Source organism: Cryptomeria japonica, chromosome 6 (assembly GCF_030272615.1).
Source record: "Cryptomeria japonica chromosome 6, Sugi_1.0, whole genome shotgun sequence".
Classification (NCBI taxonomy): domain Eukaryota; kingdom Viridiplantae; phylum Streptophyta; class Pinopsida; order Cupressales; family Cupressaceae; genus Cryptomeria; species Cryptomeria japonica.
Window position 1 is genome coordinate 142,839,226 of NC_081410.1, and position 18,571 is coordinate 142,857,796.

The 18,571-nt window shown below is 33.0% G+C and overlaps 1 protein-coding gene across 5 annotated transcripts in view; it reads left to right on the forward strand.

The window, feature by feature from the left end:
• Window positions 1-13,715, forward strand: part of LOC131061578 (2-isopropylmalate synthase B) — a 55,754-nt gene extending 42,039 nt beyond the window's left edge. Inside the window, exons 4-10 of one of the 5 annotated variants that reach the window (XM_057995338.2) lie at window positions 6,692-6,784; window positions 6,901-6,987; window positions 9,642-9,684; window positions 9,718-9,758; window positions 9,879-10,013; window positions 13,024-13,169; window positions 13,281-13,709. In XM_057995338.2, coding sequence (XP_057851321.2) covers window positions 6,692-6,784; window positions 6,901-6,987; window positions 9,642-9,684; window positions 9,718-9,758; window positions 9,879-10,013; window positions 13,024-13,169; window positions 13,281-13,413 — 678 coding nt within the window. In that variant the 3' untranslated portion in view covers window positions 13,414-13,709. Of the gene's footprint in view, window positions 1-6,691; window positions 6,785-6,900; window positions 6,988-9,641; window positions 9,759-9,878; window positions 10,014-13,023; window positions 13,170-13,280 lie in introns of all 5 variants that reach the window. The other 4 variants (XM_057995337.2, XM_057995339.2, XM_057995341.2 and 1 more) reach the window with 4 other exon arrangements.
• The last annotated feature ends 4,856 nt before the right edge of the window (window positions 13,716-18,571 follow it).

Genomic DNA, 18,571 nt, shown 5'->3' on the forward strand with positions numbered 1-18,571 from the left:
GCTTAGGTATACCCTCTGCAATGGAGCTCTTATTTATATTTATTACAAGAATCAATTTTCTTAGTTTCCATCAATTCGAAGCTCTTTTTCCTCACTCATAAATTAGATTTAAATAATTAGGATAATTCTTATGCTTTATCACACTGCTCTTTGGGCTGATTTATGAACCATACAATACTGAAAAGAAGAAGATTTCATTTTTTCTTTTTCTCCTTCCTTCCCTTTTTCTTTTCTTGCATTAGCAAAGACTTTTTTTCTCTTTACAAGAGATATATGTTTGTCTCTTTGTGGAAAAAAGTCTTTCATTTATTTGATAGAACTATTTATATTGAAACAACTAGCTTATTGGATCTTGGTAATTAATATAAAACAAATATACCAAAGACCAATTTGTTTTTATTTGGAGTTCTCTATCATTTTATAAAAGAACCAAAAGCTTGATCTCAACGAGTTGCACACTAAGCATAGCATTGCTCCAAGATATTTAATTATTTTTATTTGGTCTTATAGAATTTAAGATTTATAAGGTTAGATTATAGAAAGATATTGCTCATCTTAAACAAAGATCCAAATTTTGATCCCCAATAATCCATAGAGGGTTTGAAGCGCATAATAACAATAATCAATTAGGGGCACTCTACCTTGCATAGCCGATTCTTTTCGAGCTCTCTCAATTCTGCTAAGACGCCCTTTAATTTTTATTTTAATGCCTTGTACATTTGCCTTTTCAGCCAGTTTAATAGCTTTTTTCATTATTTTTCTTATTTCAACTCTCTCCTTTAGTTGTAGAGCAATATATTCTGCAAGAATTTTGGGTTCTCTATAAGGTTTCTCCACTTTTTCTATAGAAATGACAAGTTTTCTATTTACATATTCAAGCATACTTTGTACAAGCATATTTTGTACTTCCTTTCTTAATTGCTTAATTTCTTCTTTTTCATCTTTTGTTTCTTTTTTCTTGGCCTTTTTTTTCGATAAACAAGTTGACAAATGCAATATATATATTTACCGAAATCAATTCAATTTGTTTCAGAATTTCTCTATGTGTAATTCCTCCATAACTAGAATTTATGGAACTTTTATATGTTGTACTTAATTTTCAATGCAATTATATATTCTCTCATCTTCTCGAGGATCTTCGGAATAATCCATTTCTTCAAACCAAAGGGAACAATGGTTTTGAGTAAAACCAAGTCTAAAACCAAGTGGATTTATTTGTTTCCCATACATATTTTTTTATAGTATTTTTTTTCTCTTAGTATATTTGCGACATAAATGGATTATGCTTCCATCTATTTGGATATTTTGTTTCTTTTTTTTCACCATAATTGAGTTAAAGTCAATTACATGCTCCAATATGATACTTAAATGACAAGTGGGTTTATGTATTGGATAACCACACCCCTGAGCTCTAGGTCGAAATCTTTTGAAAATAGGACCTTCATTCACTTCAGTCATAAGGACAAATAAAAAGCCCTTATCTATATTCATATTGTGATATGCATTTGCGATTGCAAAACAAAGTTCTTTTAATATGGGACAACATGCTCTATGAGGCATTCAATTCAGTATCGAAAGTGCCTCCATATAGGTACAACCACGAAGTTGATAAGCTGCTCTACGTGCTTTATTAGAAGACATACGTACATGTTTAACTACAACTCGTATTTTTCTAGTTTAAACCCTATTTATAAATTTCATCTTCATCCTCCACAATGAATTAATGTATACCTTTTACAACAATACTTTTTCATCGTTTCTCTTTTTTTTTTTTTGTTGCTTTTATTTTATTTTTTATTTTTTCGTTTATCAATTTTTTATCCTTTTTCGCATGTCCCTGGAAAATGGAAGTAGGTGCAAATTCTCCTAATTTGTGGTTTATCGTACCATTTATTATAAAAATGGATAAATGTGACTTTCCATTATGAACAACAATGGTATGACCGATCATTGCGGTTACAATGGCAGATCACCGGGACCAGGTTACTATTATCCTCTTTTATTTATTCATGTTTAGATTATCTATTTTACTCAACAAATCTTTAGATACAAAATTGTTTTTTCTTAGTGAACGTGTCATGGTTAATTACCTTTCTTTTTGTTGATAGAAAATAAAAAATGGATTTACAACTATTCTTACTTACGTCGACGAAGGATTGAAACATCACTATATTTATTTATTTTTCGATTCTTCCAAGTGCACTATAGCCCCAACGGGTCAGGGTATTTTTTCTTTCAATTGGAGCTCTTCCTTCACCACCCCCATGAGGATGATCCACAACATTCATAACTACTCCTCTTACTTTAGAACATTTACCTAGCTAACGTTTTGACCCAACTTTACTTTAAGTTCTAATTTTCCATTTAATGTTGCCTACTTGCCCAATTTTTGTTGAGCAGTTCTCAAATATTAAACGAACGTCCCCATATGATAATCTTAATCTGGTTAATCAACCTTCTTTTGTGATCAATTCTGCCACAGCACTCATTGCTCTAGCTAATTGTCCGCCTTTTCCAACTTGTACCTCGACATTATGTACAGTCGTGCCTAAAGGTATATTGGTTGAAGTAGACCTTTAATAATGTATCTTATCTCTTGGATGGGTGGAATAACAACTCTATTGGGAGCTACTATAGCTCTCGCTCAGAAAGATCTTAAAAGAGGTTTGGCTTATTCTACTATGTCTCAATTAGGTTACATGATGTTAACTCTAGGGATAGATTCCTATTGAATCTCTCTGTTCCATTTGATTACACATGCTTATTCCAAGGCATTATTGTTCCTAGGATCCGGATTAGTGATCCATTCCATGGAACCTATTGTTGGATATTGCCCTTGTAAAAGTCGGAATATGGCTCTTATGGGTGGTTCGAGGAAATATATGTCAATTACAGGAATCATTTTTCTTTTAGGGACACTTTCTCTTTTTGGTATTCCACCTTTTGCTTGTTTTTGGTCTAAAGACCAAATTCTTAGTGATAGTAAGTTATATTCTCTCATTTTTGGGGGGATAACTTGGTTCACATCAAGATTAATTGCCTTTTACATGTTTCGTATGTAAAAACTTACTTTTGAAGGGGACTTCCACATAAATTTAGTTAATTCATATAACAAGGTCCATATTACATTATATTTGACTTCTATGTGGGGAGACGAGGAATCCAAGATATTAAATAGAACAAGAGCAGATTCTATGTGGAATCAAATCATAGGAAGGAATAATTCCTTTTCTTAAGAAGCATTTCAATTTTCGAATAAGATGGAAGCATTGTACCAAAAGAACGGGGGTTTGGTTGTCACTTATCCTTTCTTTTATAAAGGATCTTTTGTATATTCGAAAGAATCAGGCAAGGCAATGCTATTTTTTTAACTTGTGTTAGGAATATTTACTCTGTTTGTTGGATTGATAGGAGTTCCTTTTTTTTGAAGGGGAATGAGTTTTGACATATTATCTCAATGGTTTACTTCATCGATGACCCATTTTGATAAGAAACATCTAGAGAATTGGTCCAAATTTTTCATAGACGAAATCCCCTCAGTTGGTATAGCATTTCTTGGTATATTGATTGCCTGTATTCATATAGACCTATTTACTTCTTATCACAGGATGTATATCATAAAACAAAGTCTCATATGAAGATTATTATGGATCAATCAATTAATATTGTATATAACTGGTCTTTTTGTTGAGCTTATATAGACATATATTATGACATAATCTTGATTAAAGGTATACCAGGATTAGCTGAAACAAGTCATTCATTTGATCGATGGGCAATTGGTGGAATCCCAAATGGAGTAGGTTTTTTAGGTCTTTTCGTAGGAGAGGGAATGAGGTGCTTAGGAGGGGGACATATACCTTTGTATATATTTTTTTCCTTTATTTTGTATATTAATATATTACTATTCATTTTCATAATGAAGATTTTCATTCTATCCATAGAAAACTAGAATGTATATAAATTGTGCTCTTTATCAGCATTGATGTCTATAACAGCATCCTTTTTCAATATCGTTCCTTGGATTTATTTTTAAAATAATAGAATATTATTAATATCTTTGTGAATGAATATGATTCAGTTATTTTATCAACTGGTTTACATGGAACACATAGATATAGAGATAAAAAAAAAATGAAAGATCATGAAAAAACTTATTTGAAATGCTTGCAAAGACAAATAGACGAGTCATTGATCCCATGAAGGTATGATTGCTGAGATCCATTTTTCATACTTTACCACTTTCCAATACTTCATTTACCAAAATAAAATTCCCGAACAGATTGAATAAGATTTCACATATCTTATCAACTAGCCCATGATTCAAAGGCTGTACAATCTGCATAAGGTAGAAAGATGAAAGGCCTACTTGATGGAAATCAATTCAAAGAATTGATATGACAAATGCACATAATGTAGGTCATTGAAAACTAATGAAGACTGATAGGATTCATTTACACAAGGTAATTGATGCTTTTGCCTCTGAATTGGATCAAACAACTTTGAATTTCCATTTGCACTATTCAATCTCTTGACTATCTAATCTTGACTTTGATTAGGAAACCTCATAGATAGAAAATGTGCAAACCACTGAACATATCTGCTCTAATCTTCTTCAAAACAACTCTCCAATACTCTTCATATTTCCTACTCTAGATCCGCTCTTAGATTTGCTTTTCTTCAAATAATATTCTATTGTTTTTCACACAATCTACTCCACGAATTTCGTTCACATATCACATCTTTTCTATTTCATGAATGTATGCATCTCTTTTAAAATAGAGACAACCTTTCAAAAGATTATGTCCTTTTAAATAATCATAATTTTTTTTCATTAATTTCTGACTTTTCAAACAGATTGTAATAAGAATAATTACTGCCTTAGTTCAGAAGATAATCGCTGCCCATAATAATAGTTAATATCACATTTACTAGTTGCTTCTCTTCTCTTTAATATTGATTACTTCCTTTGTAAAATTTTTATCGCTGCCGTTGTTTAGAACTAACATTACTTATCATAGTTGCTGTCCTTAACAAATGCTTCCTTTAATAAATCGCTGCTTATAGATGAATCGCTATAAATTAAATTCTACATATCGATTAATCATTATCATTTTACATGGGTGATTTAGACTTCCTTTTATATATCTGTCTTGGCACCAAACGTAGGGGTCGGCCAGCATATGAGTCGGCCTTGTTCTAGCGCTGTTTCCTCTAATGTTGCAACAACTCCTTCCAAATGTTATAAATGACCTCAATTCTGGACTGAGTTGCTTCAATGTGCCCTCGATGCACTCTTCACGTTTTAGAAAAAATTCATCAAATTGAGAGAGATTTTTGACTCACAATTTGACCTTCTAAATGTAGAAACTGAACTCAGCTACAACAAAGAAATATAGTGAAATAAAACACAAACAGTTACACAAAATATATTGTTTTTCACACACAAAAATAACTCTTTATTTAATGGATGGATTACATGGTGCCTCAGTACAGAGGTCTTTTTCTCATCACAAGCTTAACAAGCTCAACAACAAAATGATCCCTAAAAGTAGATTGAAACTGGACTCTTTTTGGTCTCTGCATTTATTATTCATTTCATTCTCTTTTGAAACTGCATATAAATGCACAACTGAGTCTGCTAACAGCCTAACAGTTCATTGAAATGCAAACTGAATCTAAACTAACAGTCTGGCATGGCGGTGCATGATGAATGCCAATTTGGAAGCCACGGTGGAACTGGAAGATCTCTTCAGCATCACTTTCCAACACTAAATTAAAAAGAATTGTTTTCTTTCTTTCCTTTTGGATGTCAAGATCAAATTCGAATATTACTTGTAATGAATTTATTGACACAAAGAATAAAACCGTAGAGAATATGAGAATATGCTGTAAATTATTGATACTAATAGACTACATTTCTAAAATCTTCAATAAGAACAAAATAAAAAATTCACAATACAATGATTCTATACTTAATACCTCCTATACAGCCATCATAAGGTACTACTATTAGTACTCTAATTCTAATGAGGCTGATTTAGCACACTAAAATTATACTTGAGAACTTATAAATGACTCAATTAAGAAGTATGCGAATTCTAGCAAGTTATCACATATCTCAATACATTCGACTAGGTCAAGGGCACATGTGTATCCCCATATTTGTACATTTACTAGTACCTAAACGAAAATGTAAGCAGTTCTGACAAAGTCACACTTGGGATAGAAAACCAAGAGCAATTTTGTTCATTGAACCTTCCCTTTTTTCACCAGTGCTGATGATCACTAATTCTAGCAGCTCAAAAAGTAGTTCTACAATCAAGCTCGTATTTTTACTTTCTTATATTACTAAAATCAACATTGTATCTGATTTCTAAAACATTGGTTAGGCGTCATTTTTTTCTGATTAAGTAATGAATATTTAAACCTCAATGTGCTCTTAGATTTGTATTTGCCACTAAGCATGCTAGTTTTTAAAGTGATCTTTCAAGTTTTTATTCTATGTTAGGTCAAATAAATCATAATATTATTAAACCCTAGAAAAAAAATCTTTTTGAAATTCCACAACTCTCCCAAATGCTTTTCTCTGGCTGTATACTGGATGTTAATGGTATTCATAGAAGAATTCAAATCATGCCTTACTTTCATTTTCTTTTCATATTTCTATTCATAGACTGGTTTTCTGCAGGTGGTCATGGCAATAAAATGTCATGGAAAGGAAAAATTAGGGGGTATTTACACTGGAATCAATACAAAACATGTTGTTATGGCAAGTAAAATGGTAGGCTTAGGATTTGTTTTCACGGTTATCATTGTTATGGCAATTTTATGTATTAGTGATCTTGGTTGGTTTACTCTTATTTACATTCTCGACTTTATTATTACTCTTGAGAACAGGTATCAGATTATACTGGAATTTATATACAATCACATAAGGCCATCGTTGGAGCTAATACTCTGATAGACAATGGGGTTATTCATCAAGTAGGTAGTTGTTATGTTTTGTACATTCATACTAATGAGATGAACAACAATTATCATGTCATTGTTCTCATTTTCCCAGTTCAGATGATTGATATATCTCAAAGCTTTATGACAGAAATTCAAATTAATGTCTATTACAGCCCAAAATAATCTCTTATGTCTGTGGGTTCTCTTTTCACAAAACATTCCCCAAGTGTAAAATAAAAAGCTTCACGGTAAAATGGAGTTATGCTTACATCTTTACTGTTTCTAGCAAAGTTCTTTGAAGAGGTTATTAATTTTACAACATAAGTTTTGTGGTTGCTAATATAGCTTTCTTATGAGGTCATTATTGGTAACTGTAGTTAATCAAAAGAGTTTATAGAAGAAATTTGTATAATATTAATATGGATTTGGAATTTATAATCATATGACACTATGATGTGTATTGAACTTCTTTTTTATCTATAAATGAACGAAAAATCACTTATATCTAAATTGAATTTATGTATGTTTTTAAGATTATTTTGTAAATAATGTATTTTTTTTTTTATGTTTAAAAGTTTTGTTAAACAATTTTGGTTCAGTCATTGAGTCCAAGTCAAATTTGGGACTGCTGAATTTTGCCAAGTCACAAGTTTTTAAACTATAAAGTTATTGATTGATATAGTTTTTCTATTTCATTTTCAATTATTTAGTTCTTTATGTCTGTGTCAAAATATTTGATCAGAGTCAATCGGGGGATTCATCATTCCCCACACTTCACTTGTTCAAACCCACGAGCTTAAAGACCCAACAAAGGCAGAAAGCTCGTGAGCTGGCCTAGTAGGGGTTTGAACCTTAGTGGCTGTCTCACCAATGGAGTGTTTCTACCACAACACTAAACATCTAAAGACATATATAATATATATAGAAATAGATAAATGATATATAATTTATAATTAATATAGTTAATTTTTGCTCAAACAAATACATACAATTCATTATGTGAGCAATACATCCAAAGTGCTCAACGAAATAAATCTGAATGACAACAAACAAGCTTACATAGTTGTAATAAAAGAGCCTCCGACACATAATCATTAAAATTTGTCTGTACCTAAAATAGTAGTCACAAGCTAGCTATTGCTAAAACCAGCGGCTTGCTAATCTTTTACTTCAGCTAAACAAATGCCTTTTGTTGAATTCTACCCTATATAAAAGACTTACCAATTGCCATCAAGGAATATAAAGCATTGCAACTATGGAATATGATTTGGTAAGCTTTCTCAAATATTGAACTACCCCTAGAAAACTCCTTACCTCAATCACTATGAAAGTCTTGGATCACTTCAAAATGGCTTCCACTTTTACTAAATTCCTAACAATAGCTGGATCTCTGTCTGATAAGTTTTGATCTCAGCTACTTCATAGACTTAGCTAGTCTTTGATCTCAGACTTAGACAACTATTTGGTGACTACCCTTTTAAAAAGTTAAATGAATATTTGTCTATATAATCAGCAAAATGAATATAAACAACAAAAATCTTTTTTCTACAATCATGGGTTAAAACTCTATTTTATTTACTCTATATATCTCTATGCTATGGAAATGCCCTTAAGTTTTAAAAAAATAGTTTGTGTCTATTTTTCTTAAATTTTTACGATTTTTTAAAATCCAAATTTTTATCCATTTTTTCAAAAAATCTTGTACTTTTGGTTTGCCAATTTTTTCCCCAAATGATTTTTGTTGCTATGATATAAAGCATTGCAATGTTGGAATATGATTTGGTAAGCTTTCTAAAATATTGACTTAACCCTACAAAACTCCTTGCCTCAATTACTATGAAATTCTTGGATCACTTTAAAATGGCTAGTCTGAGACAACTATCTGGTCTATTTGGTGACTGCCCTCTTAAAAAGTTAATTGAATATTTGTCTATCAGCAATATGAATATAAACAACAAAAAATTAATTTCTACAATTCATAGGTTAAACTCTATTTTATTTGCTCTTTATATCTCTATGCTATGGAAATACCCTTAAACTTTTAAAAAAATAGTTTTTCTCTTTTTATACAATTTTTTATGTTTTTTCTTAAACCCAATTTTTCCCCGATCTTTTGCCGACTTTTTGTTAAATTTTTCAAAAAAATTATCCTTTTAATCTGCCCATTTTTTTCTCAAACAATTTTTTGCTACTATGATTTATACAAAAGCTGATCCCGGTGAATTTGACTAGTCTACGTCAAATTTCAATAGCAGCCTTCCATTATTGTGGGAATTTTCCCCCCTATCTAACCATGCCCCGCTGCATAAAAAAAATGGATTTTCCAATTTTTCTAAATATTTCAAAAAAAACATTGGTAAAAAAAAATGGATTTTCCAATTTGAAGTAGTTGCCAACTTAGTCATTATGATTCTAATGGTAATCTGATACTCTCTTAATTATCATAGATTACCTTTGTCTTTAAATTCTTTAGAAAGATTGGCGAGAATTTAAATTTCAACTATTTGTGTCTAAATGTTATTGTCAATATCATTGTTCTTCTCTTTTCTGATTTCGTTTTTAGTACATCTCATCTTTGAGTCTTATTTTAATTTCAGTATTAGCTTTTAAGCACGGAATTGCTAGAGGTGTACTGAATTAACCAAATAACAATATCTGATCAACTTTGATTACTTTATTTGTTGTAGTTGCATTTTGATAAAGACCAGAAGGAATTGGCATTGGATGAAGGTCTCCGACAGAAGGAATTGGCATTGGATGAAGGTCTCCGACCTAGAGTTAATTGGTCATTTGTTGATTTACAGGTAGATACTCTTTGTTTCAAGGAATTTGTCATATATCAATTCTCTTTCTTGTTAAAGTAGGATGTTGTAGCTGGTGTTTGTACGAAATCTTGCAATGGTCATGGAGGTTTTGGAAAGCAGGTTACTTGTGGAACATTGGGCCTTTCCACAGCATCTATAAAATTAATAGGTCCAGATGGGAAAGAACACTGTGCATGTGGTAGTGGAGCTGGACCGATAGGTGCTGCGTACAGGGCAATTGATAACATTGTTAAGGTATGCCACCTTTTTTTATATTCATGTACACCTTTTCTTGTGGTTTTAGTCAAATATCTTTGTTCTCAACATGCTTCTTTATTCATTTTAAAACATGTTTGCCTAGATGTTGTAGGGTATTATAACCCAGACAATGTTTGATGTTTTTAGCAATAGTATTGTATAGATTGTTGTTAGTCATAGGTGGATAGGTAGTTCTTTCTTTTTTCAAATTCTTTATCGAGTTGTGGGTGATTTTTCTTCTTATCTTTGAAGTGGTTTTCTAATTGTACTATTAGTGTGTTGTTAAAGGTCTGTTTTGACTTTTGTTATATTGATGGTGGTATGTTCATGACCTGCGGTCGGTGGCCTATTTAACTTAAGTTTGTATAAAGTCAGCACCCTTGTTTTGCTACTTTTATAATAAAATTAAAAAAACAAATCAAATCATCTTATTTGAAAGATTCATTACTCAACAAAACTTGAAGAGATATATACTCATTCCCTTGTTGAAGTCTTACAATAGACCATACATCTCCACAACCTTGCTAAACCATCTTATAGAATATATCAAAGTTATTTTTGTTTTTAAGTGAATATTGGTTACTAATCTTTTTGTTTTTGAAGTGAATATTGGTTGCTAATCACAATCGAATCTTTCTCTACATTGGCTACTCTAATTTGGATATGCAATTCGTTATTTTAAATCAGATTCAAGTATTGCTATTATTGATCATACGCTAGGTTTGGATTTGAAATAATATTCAATAGCTATTTATAACATATGGCAAAGTATTTTAGCTGTTGAAGATAATATTTTAGCTGTTGAATTCAGTTGCATGACGTTGTTAATAGTTGCATATTATTTTTGGATGGTGTTCTCTATCACAACAATTTCATATTAGTTTCGCATGTTAGAATTAATAATTGCCTGTTAGTTTTGGATGGTGTACATCACATCGATGTCATATTGGTGTCTATGAGCATTTAACACAGTTGCATGTTGAAGTTTCAACATTGATTTATCATTCAGAGGTTTAGAATTGGTTTTTAGATTGAATATAGTTGGGTATTTTCAGTTGTTTGAATCAAAGAAGCAATAATAGCGATTAATACCTTCAAAAAATTGGAAAAATCTTTGACTGATTGTTTGCTGATTTTTTCTTGTTTTAATCGCAAAAAAAACGCGATTAATTGTGTTGCGTGAAAGCCTGAGAAAAATAAATGCCGCTAAAACTTTAAAATGTCTACAAAATTCGATAAATAGCCGTCTTTTTTCAAGGTTACTCAGCTCGTGGCTAAGGGTTAAGAGGCGAAGTTGAAGTCGAAGGGAAGCAAATAGGTGGTGTTTTTTGGTTGCGCAACAAAGGGCATTACCGGCTACTTCATTTTTTGAGGTATTTACAATAGTATAGCCGTCCAATTTCTAATAAATAGCCGTCTTTCTGCTAAATAATTGTATATATACTGTAAGAATTATACAGTAAGAATTGTATATAGTATATACAGTATATAATTCTTATGTATTTCTTATTACTTATTTCTTATATAGTATGTAAGTAGAATTATACAGTAAGAATTGTATATAGTATATATAGTATATAATTCTTATGTATTTCTTATTACTTATTTCTTATATAGTATGTAAGTAGAATTATACATATACCGTATGTATGTATGTATGGAAATGTCCTAATATATTAAAAAAAACTAGTTTTTATTTTTTTTTGCAATGCTTTATGTTTTTTTGTATATCCGATTTTTTCCCAATTTTTTCCCGATTTTTTGAAAAAATCTTATACTTTTGTTTTGCCAATTAATTCCCCAAATGATTAATGCTTTGGTTTGAATAACATCATCAACAATCTTTTGGATTTTTAATTTGATATTATATTTGAAGGTTTCCATCATTTCATTTTAGTTATTTCAAATATAATAATGTGATATTATTTTTTGAAGGTGATTGTTTATTTTGGGTTTTGATATTTCTATATCATTAACTAGAATCTTAATGTTTATTATTTATATTGTTAAAAATCTTAAACAATTCACCACTAAATCCCTTTAATTTGCATCTCATTTGCCATCAAATCATATAGTAAGCTATTTTGGCATTGACCATTTCCACTTGTTATTTGCAAATTTGGCATGATCAAAATTTGCATATCATTATTTGTTATATTCGCATTGATTGAATTTTTTGAGTCTGATATTATTTCTAATTTGATTGGCTAGCCACAAATAAGTTTCATATTTTGCTTAATTGTCCTCATTCTTGTCCCTGCATGCTCTCACCTTACCCACATCAAGATCTTGGTGATAAGAAAGACCTAGGATTTAAATTGATTATAAGTATTTGGTGCATTTGAGCTATCCTACTAGCAACATTACACTATGGTGCTCGATGCCCCTCACACCATCATAAGCCATCTCAAACTAATTCTATGTGATCCAAATCAAGTCTCAACTTAATGTGGTGTATAAAATAAGTTAATAACAAGTTAAAATTTAAAACATAAAATTTGATATAAAATAAATTAAGTTTAAGTAAAATTTCATAAATTTACCTTCAACAACTCCAAATTAGAGGTCTTGAAGAGGCCTTGTGACGTATTGATGAATGTTCACTTTTAGAGTTGAGATTGATGATTTAGAATTTTAATTTTTATTAAAATGTTTTTTTAAAGCTTTAAAAGAAGTGTTCCACGGAAACACATTTCCCACTCCCAAGCTCAAGTCCCCCATCCCTGAAACCCGTCCCCAAAACTTTTTCCTTTTGTCCCCGTGTCCCCGTTCCCCTTCCTAACGGCCGTGGAACACTGTTCAAAAGTATCTTTTCACTTTCAAATTCCTTTCGGTGTATCATTCATCTTATTAGGTGGAAGGGAATCTATAAAGTGATGGTTACATTCCTTACATATTGGTAGGTTGTATCATGTGGCGATGTGTGGATTTTCCATTGCTTTGCCTCAAAATAATATTTGTAAGATTTTTGCGGACCGGGGAAAAATTAAGCCAATGTGCCATGCAGGTACCAATGACCCTTTTAGAGTATTCAATAAGATCTACTGGAAAAGGTGTTGATGCAAGTGCATGTACAAAAGTCCTAATTCGAGGGGAGAAAGGGCACTCTTCAACACATGCATTGACTGAGGCAACTAGTCATAGAACCTTCAGGTGTGATTTGTGCTCATTAACATTGTGATATTATGAGAATTCATTTACCATAAAAAGAACTTTCTAGTGCATTTTTGTTCATATGAGATTAATACTTCAGTATTTTGACAGTGGAACAGGCACTGGATCAGATGTAGTTATCTCTAGTGTGAATGCATATCTACGCGCTTTGAACAAAATGCAAGGATTTCAAGCTGAAATGACAAGAAAAAAGCAAAGAAATTTGCTTCATGTCCCTACGTGAGATACAAGTTTTGTCTTGTTGACCAGAGTTTCCATTTCAACTTCTAAATGTACCTAATTTCCACCTTTTATTGATCCTCAATACGTAGTTTTCATTTGGAGCAGAGCAAATGATACGAATGTAACTATTTCTAAATGCATTGCTTTCTTAAATAAATGCAACGAAGTTATGGTTTCTTGTAAACTAAGAAAAACAATAAATCTAGCTTATATATTTATTCTTTGAAACATAGGGAAAGAGGATAAATTTTGACATTATACAATCACTTATTAGATCATGATCATATGTTTTTCACAACTGAGTTTAATACAAGTTAAAGCTAGTCAAACTTAGTAAAATAAAGCTTCTTACATTCTCTTTTAACTAATCTAGAACTTTGCAATTATTTCATCGAATTATTGTTCATTGGGTGTGTTGTCAAAATCCAGCTATAACTGACCCATTCATGTAGATGTAAGTCATTCTTCTCATTGCTTTGCATTTAATTTGTATATAGGTCGACTACAGATTTGATTTACTCAGGTTGATGTGGGAAAAGAATATTGTACCAACAAATTGATATTAGCTACAACATTGATTAGATTTGCATCAAAATTATTAGATTTCCACAATCCATAATGATATCTATTACTGCTTCTGGATGCGAAAAAAAGTAACACAATCAAATCCAGAAGCAACGATAGATAGATTTGCATCATTTAATTACTTATGTAGCAACACTATTTTAGTGCTTTAATCATCATTATTGTGGCCTTTTAATGTAACTGTAAATTAATTATTGGGCCCACTTCTCGTTTTCTTGTTCTGCCTGTTTTTTTCTTGTAACTGTCCATTTTGGGCCAATTCTAATTCTGGGATTCTAATTCTGGGATTTTCTTTTCCTTTTGTGGAGTGGAGGCAGATTTTTTGATGATTGTTTTTGGTGGTAGTTTTTGGTTTTGAGGAGAGATCACTGCTCTGAGTTGGGGTTGTAAGCATTTTCTGATTTTTGGAGTGTTGATACAGGATTCCTTTGGTTCTTTCTAATTTATTTCTATATACAGGAAGCCCAACATGAATCACAAGGGCGGCTGAAGTAATCTCTTGGTCAGCTTTGGAAGCTTCTGTCTTAAATGTAGAGTTTGACAATTTTCTTGCGTTTACCAACACTCCCCCTTAATTTCTACCACGAATTCTGATTGCATTCATAGTCCCTTTCATTGATGCTGCGGCATCTAAAATCTTTTAGATCTAGAGATCGAACCTAAGAAATCCCATGCTATTGTTGGGATGCTCTAACCACGAGCTCTGGCCTTCTTGATAACCAGTCCATCATCGGTTCAGGTGCAAGACACATGTATTTCTTCTGCACATCCCATAGAGTCACACTGCTGGTGCTCAAGGATCCTAACAGGCTCTGTTGGCCTCAAACATGCTTACACAAATCCAGAATGCTTTTTTCCAACAACTGCGGCTGTACTTCAAAATGTTCATCTTTGGGAGGATTTTTGCCTCACCTATTTTCTCCTGGCTGAGACCATCTCTTACTTCTTAGATCTCATGCCTCACGACTTTTATCAGCTTCCACGATTCTCCTTACTTTGATGACTTGAGCAACTTCAATGGATTCCACTGAATTCTTCTGCAATAACCTCCTTGGCCTACTCGTCCACGTACTTCTGATAGAAAAACACCAGTATCTCCTTTCCTCTTTGACTTGTTTCTGCCTTTGCGTTGTCTCCACACAATCTGCCATTTCCAACTATCTTTGACTAGCCGATTCGTTAAACCATGCTGAGTTCTTCATCGGTGGCCAGGAATGCCACCAAGGGCGCCACATTAGACACCTCGCCTAGCCATTCAAGTGGGGTTGTATCCTCCGCTTTCTTGCACATCTCTACACACAAGCAGACCTCCTCTTCCACAAATTGAATCCCTATCACATTTTACAATGATGATTCCGTGCAGGCTGCCATCTTCTTCTCCATTACACAAGCTGAACATGACATTAAAACCGCATCTAATGAACTGCCAGCAATAAAGTAAATATGGACCACTCATTAATGTAAGGCAATACGCCTAGCCAAAAAGTGACTTTGCAACTGATAAAGCTGCCAATATGTGAAGACCAAAGTTGCATGGACACGAATACAGTATCCGATACGGATACGGCTATTTTTAAAGACCCCCAATATGGATACGGTTGGACACGTCATTCATAAAAAACTCATACACATTTATTCAACACAATTTTCTAAGTTATTCGAGGAGATTTTCATTACTTCAAAAGCAATATAGACACATAATTGCTACATAAATAATGATAAGTAGATTTAACATTTTACAATATGCAAAAATAGAACAGTTGCATTGGAAGATAACCCCAAAAATGGATCACTGAAATAGAAAAACATTTCATTTGTCTTTCTCATTTGGTGTAGATTTTGTTAATACCATTTTTTTAAAAAATGCGTTAATGAAGTTTTTTAAAATTAAATTTAGAAAGATTTACACCAGTTTTGTTTAAAAATCAAATCACATTAGTATTTAGCATGGTTGGAAATCAAGTATTTTTGGGCATGTGTGGGTACACTATTCGACGTGTATCTGGGCTGTATTGGATATGTATCCGTTTCAGAAACGAGAACGGATACAGGGAAACGCGTTCCCAAGGAGGGACAAAGGAGTTTCCGGCAACTCTGGTGAAGACAAGACAACTTTGAACACCTTATATTAAACAACTCGGTCAGTCAAATGAACACAGCCAAAGTAATTCTCCACGCGAGATGCCCTCTGGTACAAATTTGGTCATGTGGCACAAGAATGCAAATCAGACCTACTCGCAAATGCCAAGGATGGAGAGGAAAACCTCCAGCACGGTGCACTTCTTTAGCACTCGATCTCCTTGTCTTGGCATGTGTTCTTGACTTTGCAATGACTTCCTCCTTGCAGTGACTTTCTCTCAGCTTTGAAATCTCCTTCCATGCACTTTCTGCAAAACAACTCTTCCCAGATCTCACAGAACACAATATAAGCAGCATGACAAATGCACAAAGAAATGAGAAATAAAGCAACAGTACACCCTCTAATTCATTTGCAAAGAGGATCTCCAGGATCATTTCCCATAGGCTCTAATACCACTTTGTTGGGGTGGTTAGAGACAGAAGAAATAAAAAAGAACATAATATCATTTTATATTGACTACAACAACATATTACATCTCATAAACCTCTGACAGAACTTCAGCTCATACACCATTACATATTGCTGTTTTAGACAGCCTCTTACAGCTCTACAGAGCTGGACTCAACTGGGAGTTCATAACAAATACAAACTCGGCCATTATACAGAAAGCTGAGTGCACATTGTAGATTGCAGTTTGTTGAAATATTTATGGAGGACATGTGAATGGAAGCCCAACATGAATCACAAGGGCGGCTGAAGTAATCTCTTGGTTAACTCTGGAAGCTTCTGTCTTAAATGTAGAGTTTGACAATTTTCTTGCGTTTGGTGGTAGAAATTATATCTACCAACATCTGCAATGGCTTAGAGGGGAGTTCATGTCAATTGTGGGCGAAGAGGCAGGAGGAATGCATGGCCTCGAAGAATCTTGGTAAATGCTACTAGGATATCAGATCCTATGGAGAGGCTTATTGAGGCATATTGCCAAAACAGAGTTCTAAGATAAAGTTTGATAGATTTGATTTTAAAGGTGAGCTCAACATAAATGTATTTTTAGATTGGGTCCAAGAATTAGAGAAGTACTTTGAGATGGAAGACTTATCCAAAGAGTAAAGATTGTTGCTTTCAAGCTGAAGTTGCATGCAGCCCTAGGTGGGAAAATGTGCAAAGTTCGAGGAGAAGACAGGAAAAAGATAAAATTTGGCATTGGCCTAAGATGGTGAAACATCTAAAAGCCTGATTTTTTCCCTTAGGTTACCAACAAAAATTGTTTAAAAAATTTCAAAATTTGAAACAATCAATGCAAACTTATAATGAATAGTTTATGAGGCTTCAATTTCAAATAGATAACAAAGAGAGTGAAGGACAAGCAACAACCTGGTGTTGATTGTAACTAGGGTATAGGGGTTCGGATTGCCTTAAGGCAACATCCGAACCCCTTTAGGACCGGGTCCTACCCTAACGTGACCCTATCCTAAAGACCACGCTAAAACACACCAATTAAATATTAGTGCCAAAATAACATTAGCGCCTCAAATATCAAGGAGGCCGACTTACAAGAAAGGGCCGACTTTAATAAAGTAAAGAGGCATATAAGTAAAGATCATTTTGCAAGTCAAATCATCAAGTTCAATTAAAAATCAGAATGCAAATTAGCTCTGCTGTGCGAACCTAAGGAAGAGGGTGAATTATTCAGTTTGGTGTAATATTGTCCAAGGGGACATAGCATATCTTGAGGCAAGTCATTGAAGCATGCAAGGACAGATCTGATATGTGAAGATCAGATTCGAGCTAAGTATTGTATTGTTATTTAGAGGAGAATATATATTCTGACCTGTGGGTCTTTCATGCTGGGTTTTTCCTCCTTGGAGGTTTTCCTAGGGTATGCTTGTTTGTCTTCTATCATATTTCTGATTTATGTTGTCTTACTAAGTTCTGCAAATCTGATTACAATCTAGGGCACAATTTAATGCATGTTGGTTCACTAAACTACTGCAAATCTAATACAAACCAGGGCATAATTAAATAAGATAAATCTGGTTATCATACCTAGGGTTTAAATTAACATGGTATCAGAACTCTAGGTGTTACTAACTTCTGATTTTAGCAGATCAATTGTTGCATATAGCTGTTGTTTGTGTTCAGATTAAAGATGTCAGGTTTAAAGGCTGACGATAGGCTTGAGGGAGCCATTGACTTTGCTGCTTGGAAAGTTCGTATTCTGTTGATCCTTGAAGAAAATGACCTACTGAAATTTGTAGAAGAAGAAAGGTTGTCTCCTCCAGAAGATGCTGAAGAGCTGAAACTGTTCAAGAAAGATTCCCTCAAGGCTAGAAGGATCATAATTGAGTTCGTCAAGAATCATCTTGTCACTGTCATATCAAAGTTTACATCTGCCAGAGAAATGATCAAACACTTGGAAGGGATCTATGAAGTCAACAATCTCAGCAGGGCTCTTGCCCCAAGACAACAACTTCTACACATAAAAATGAAAGAA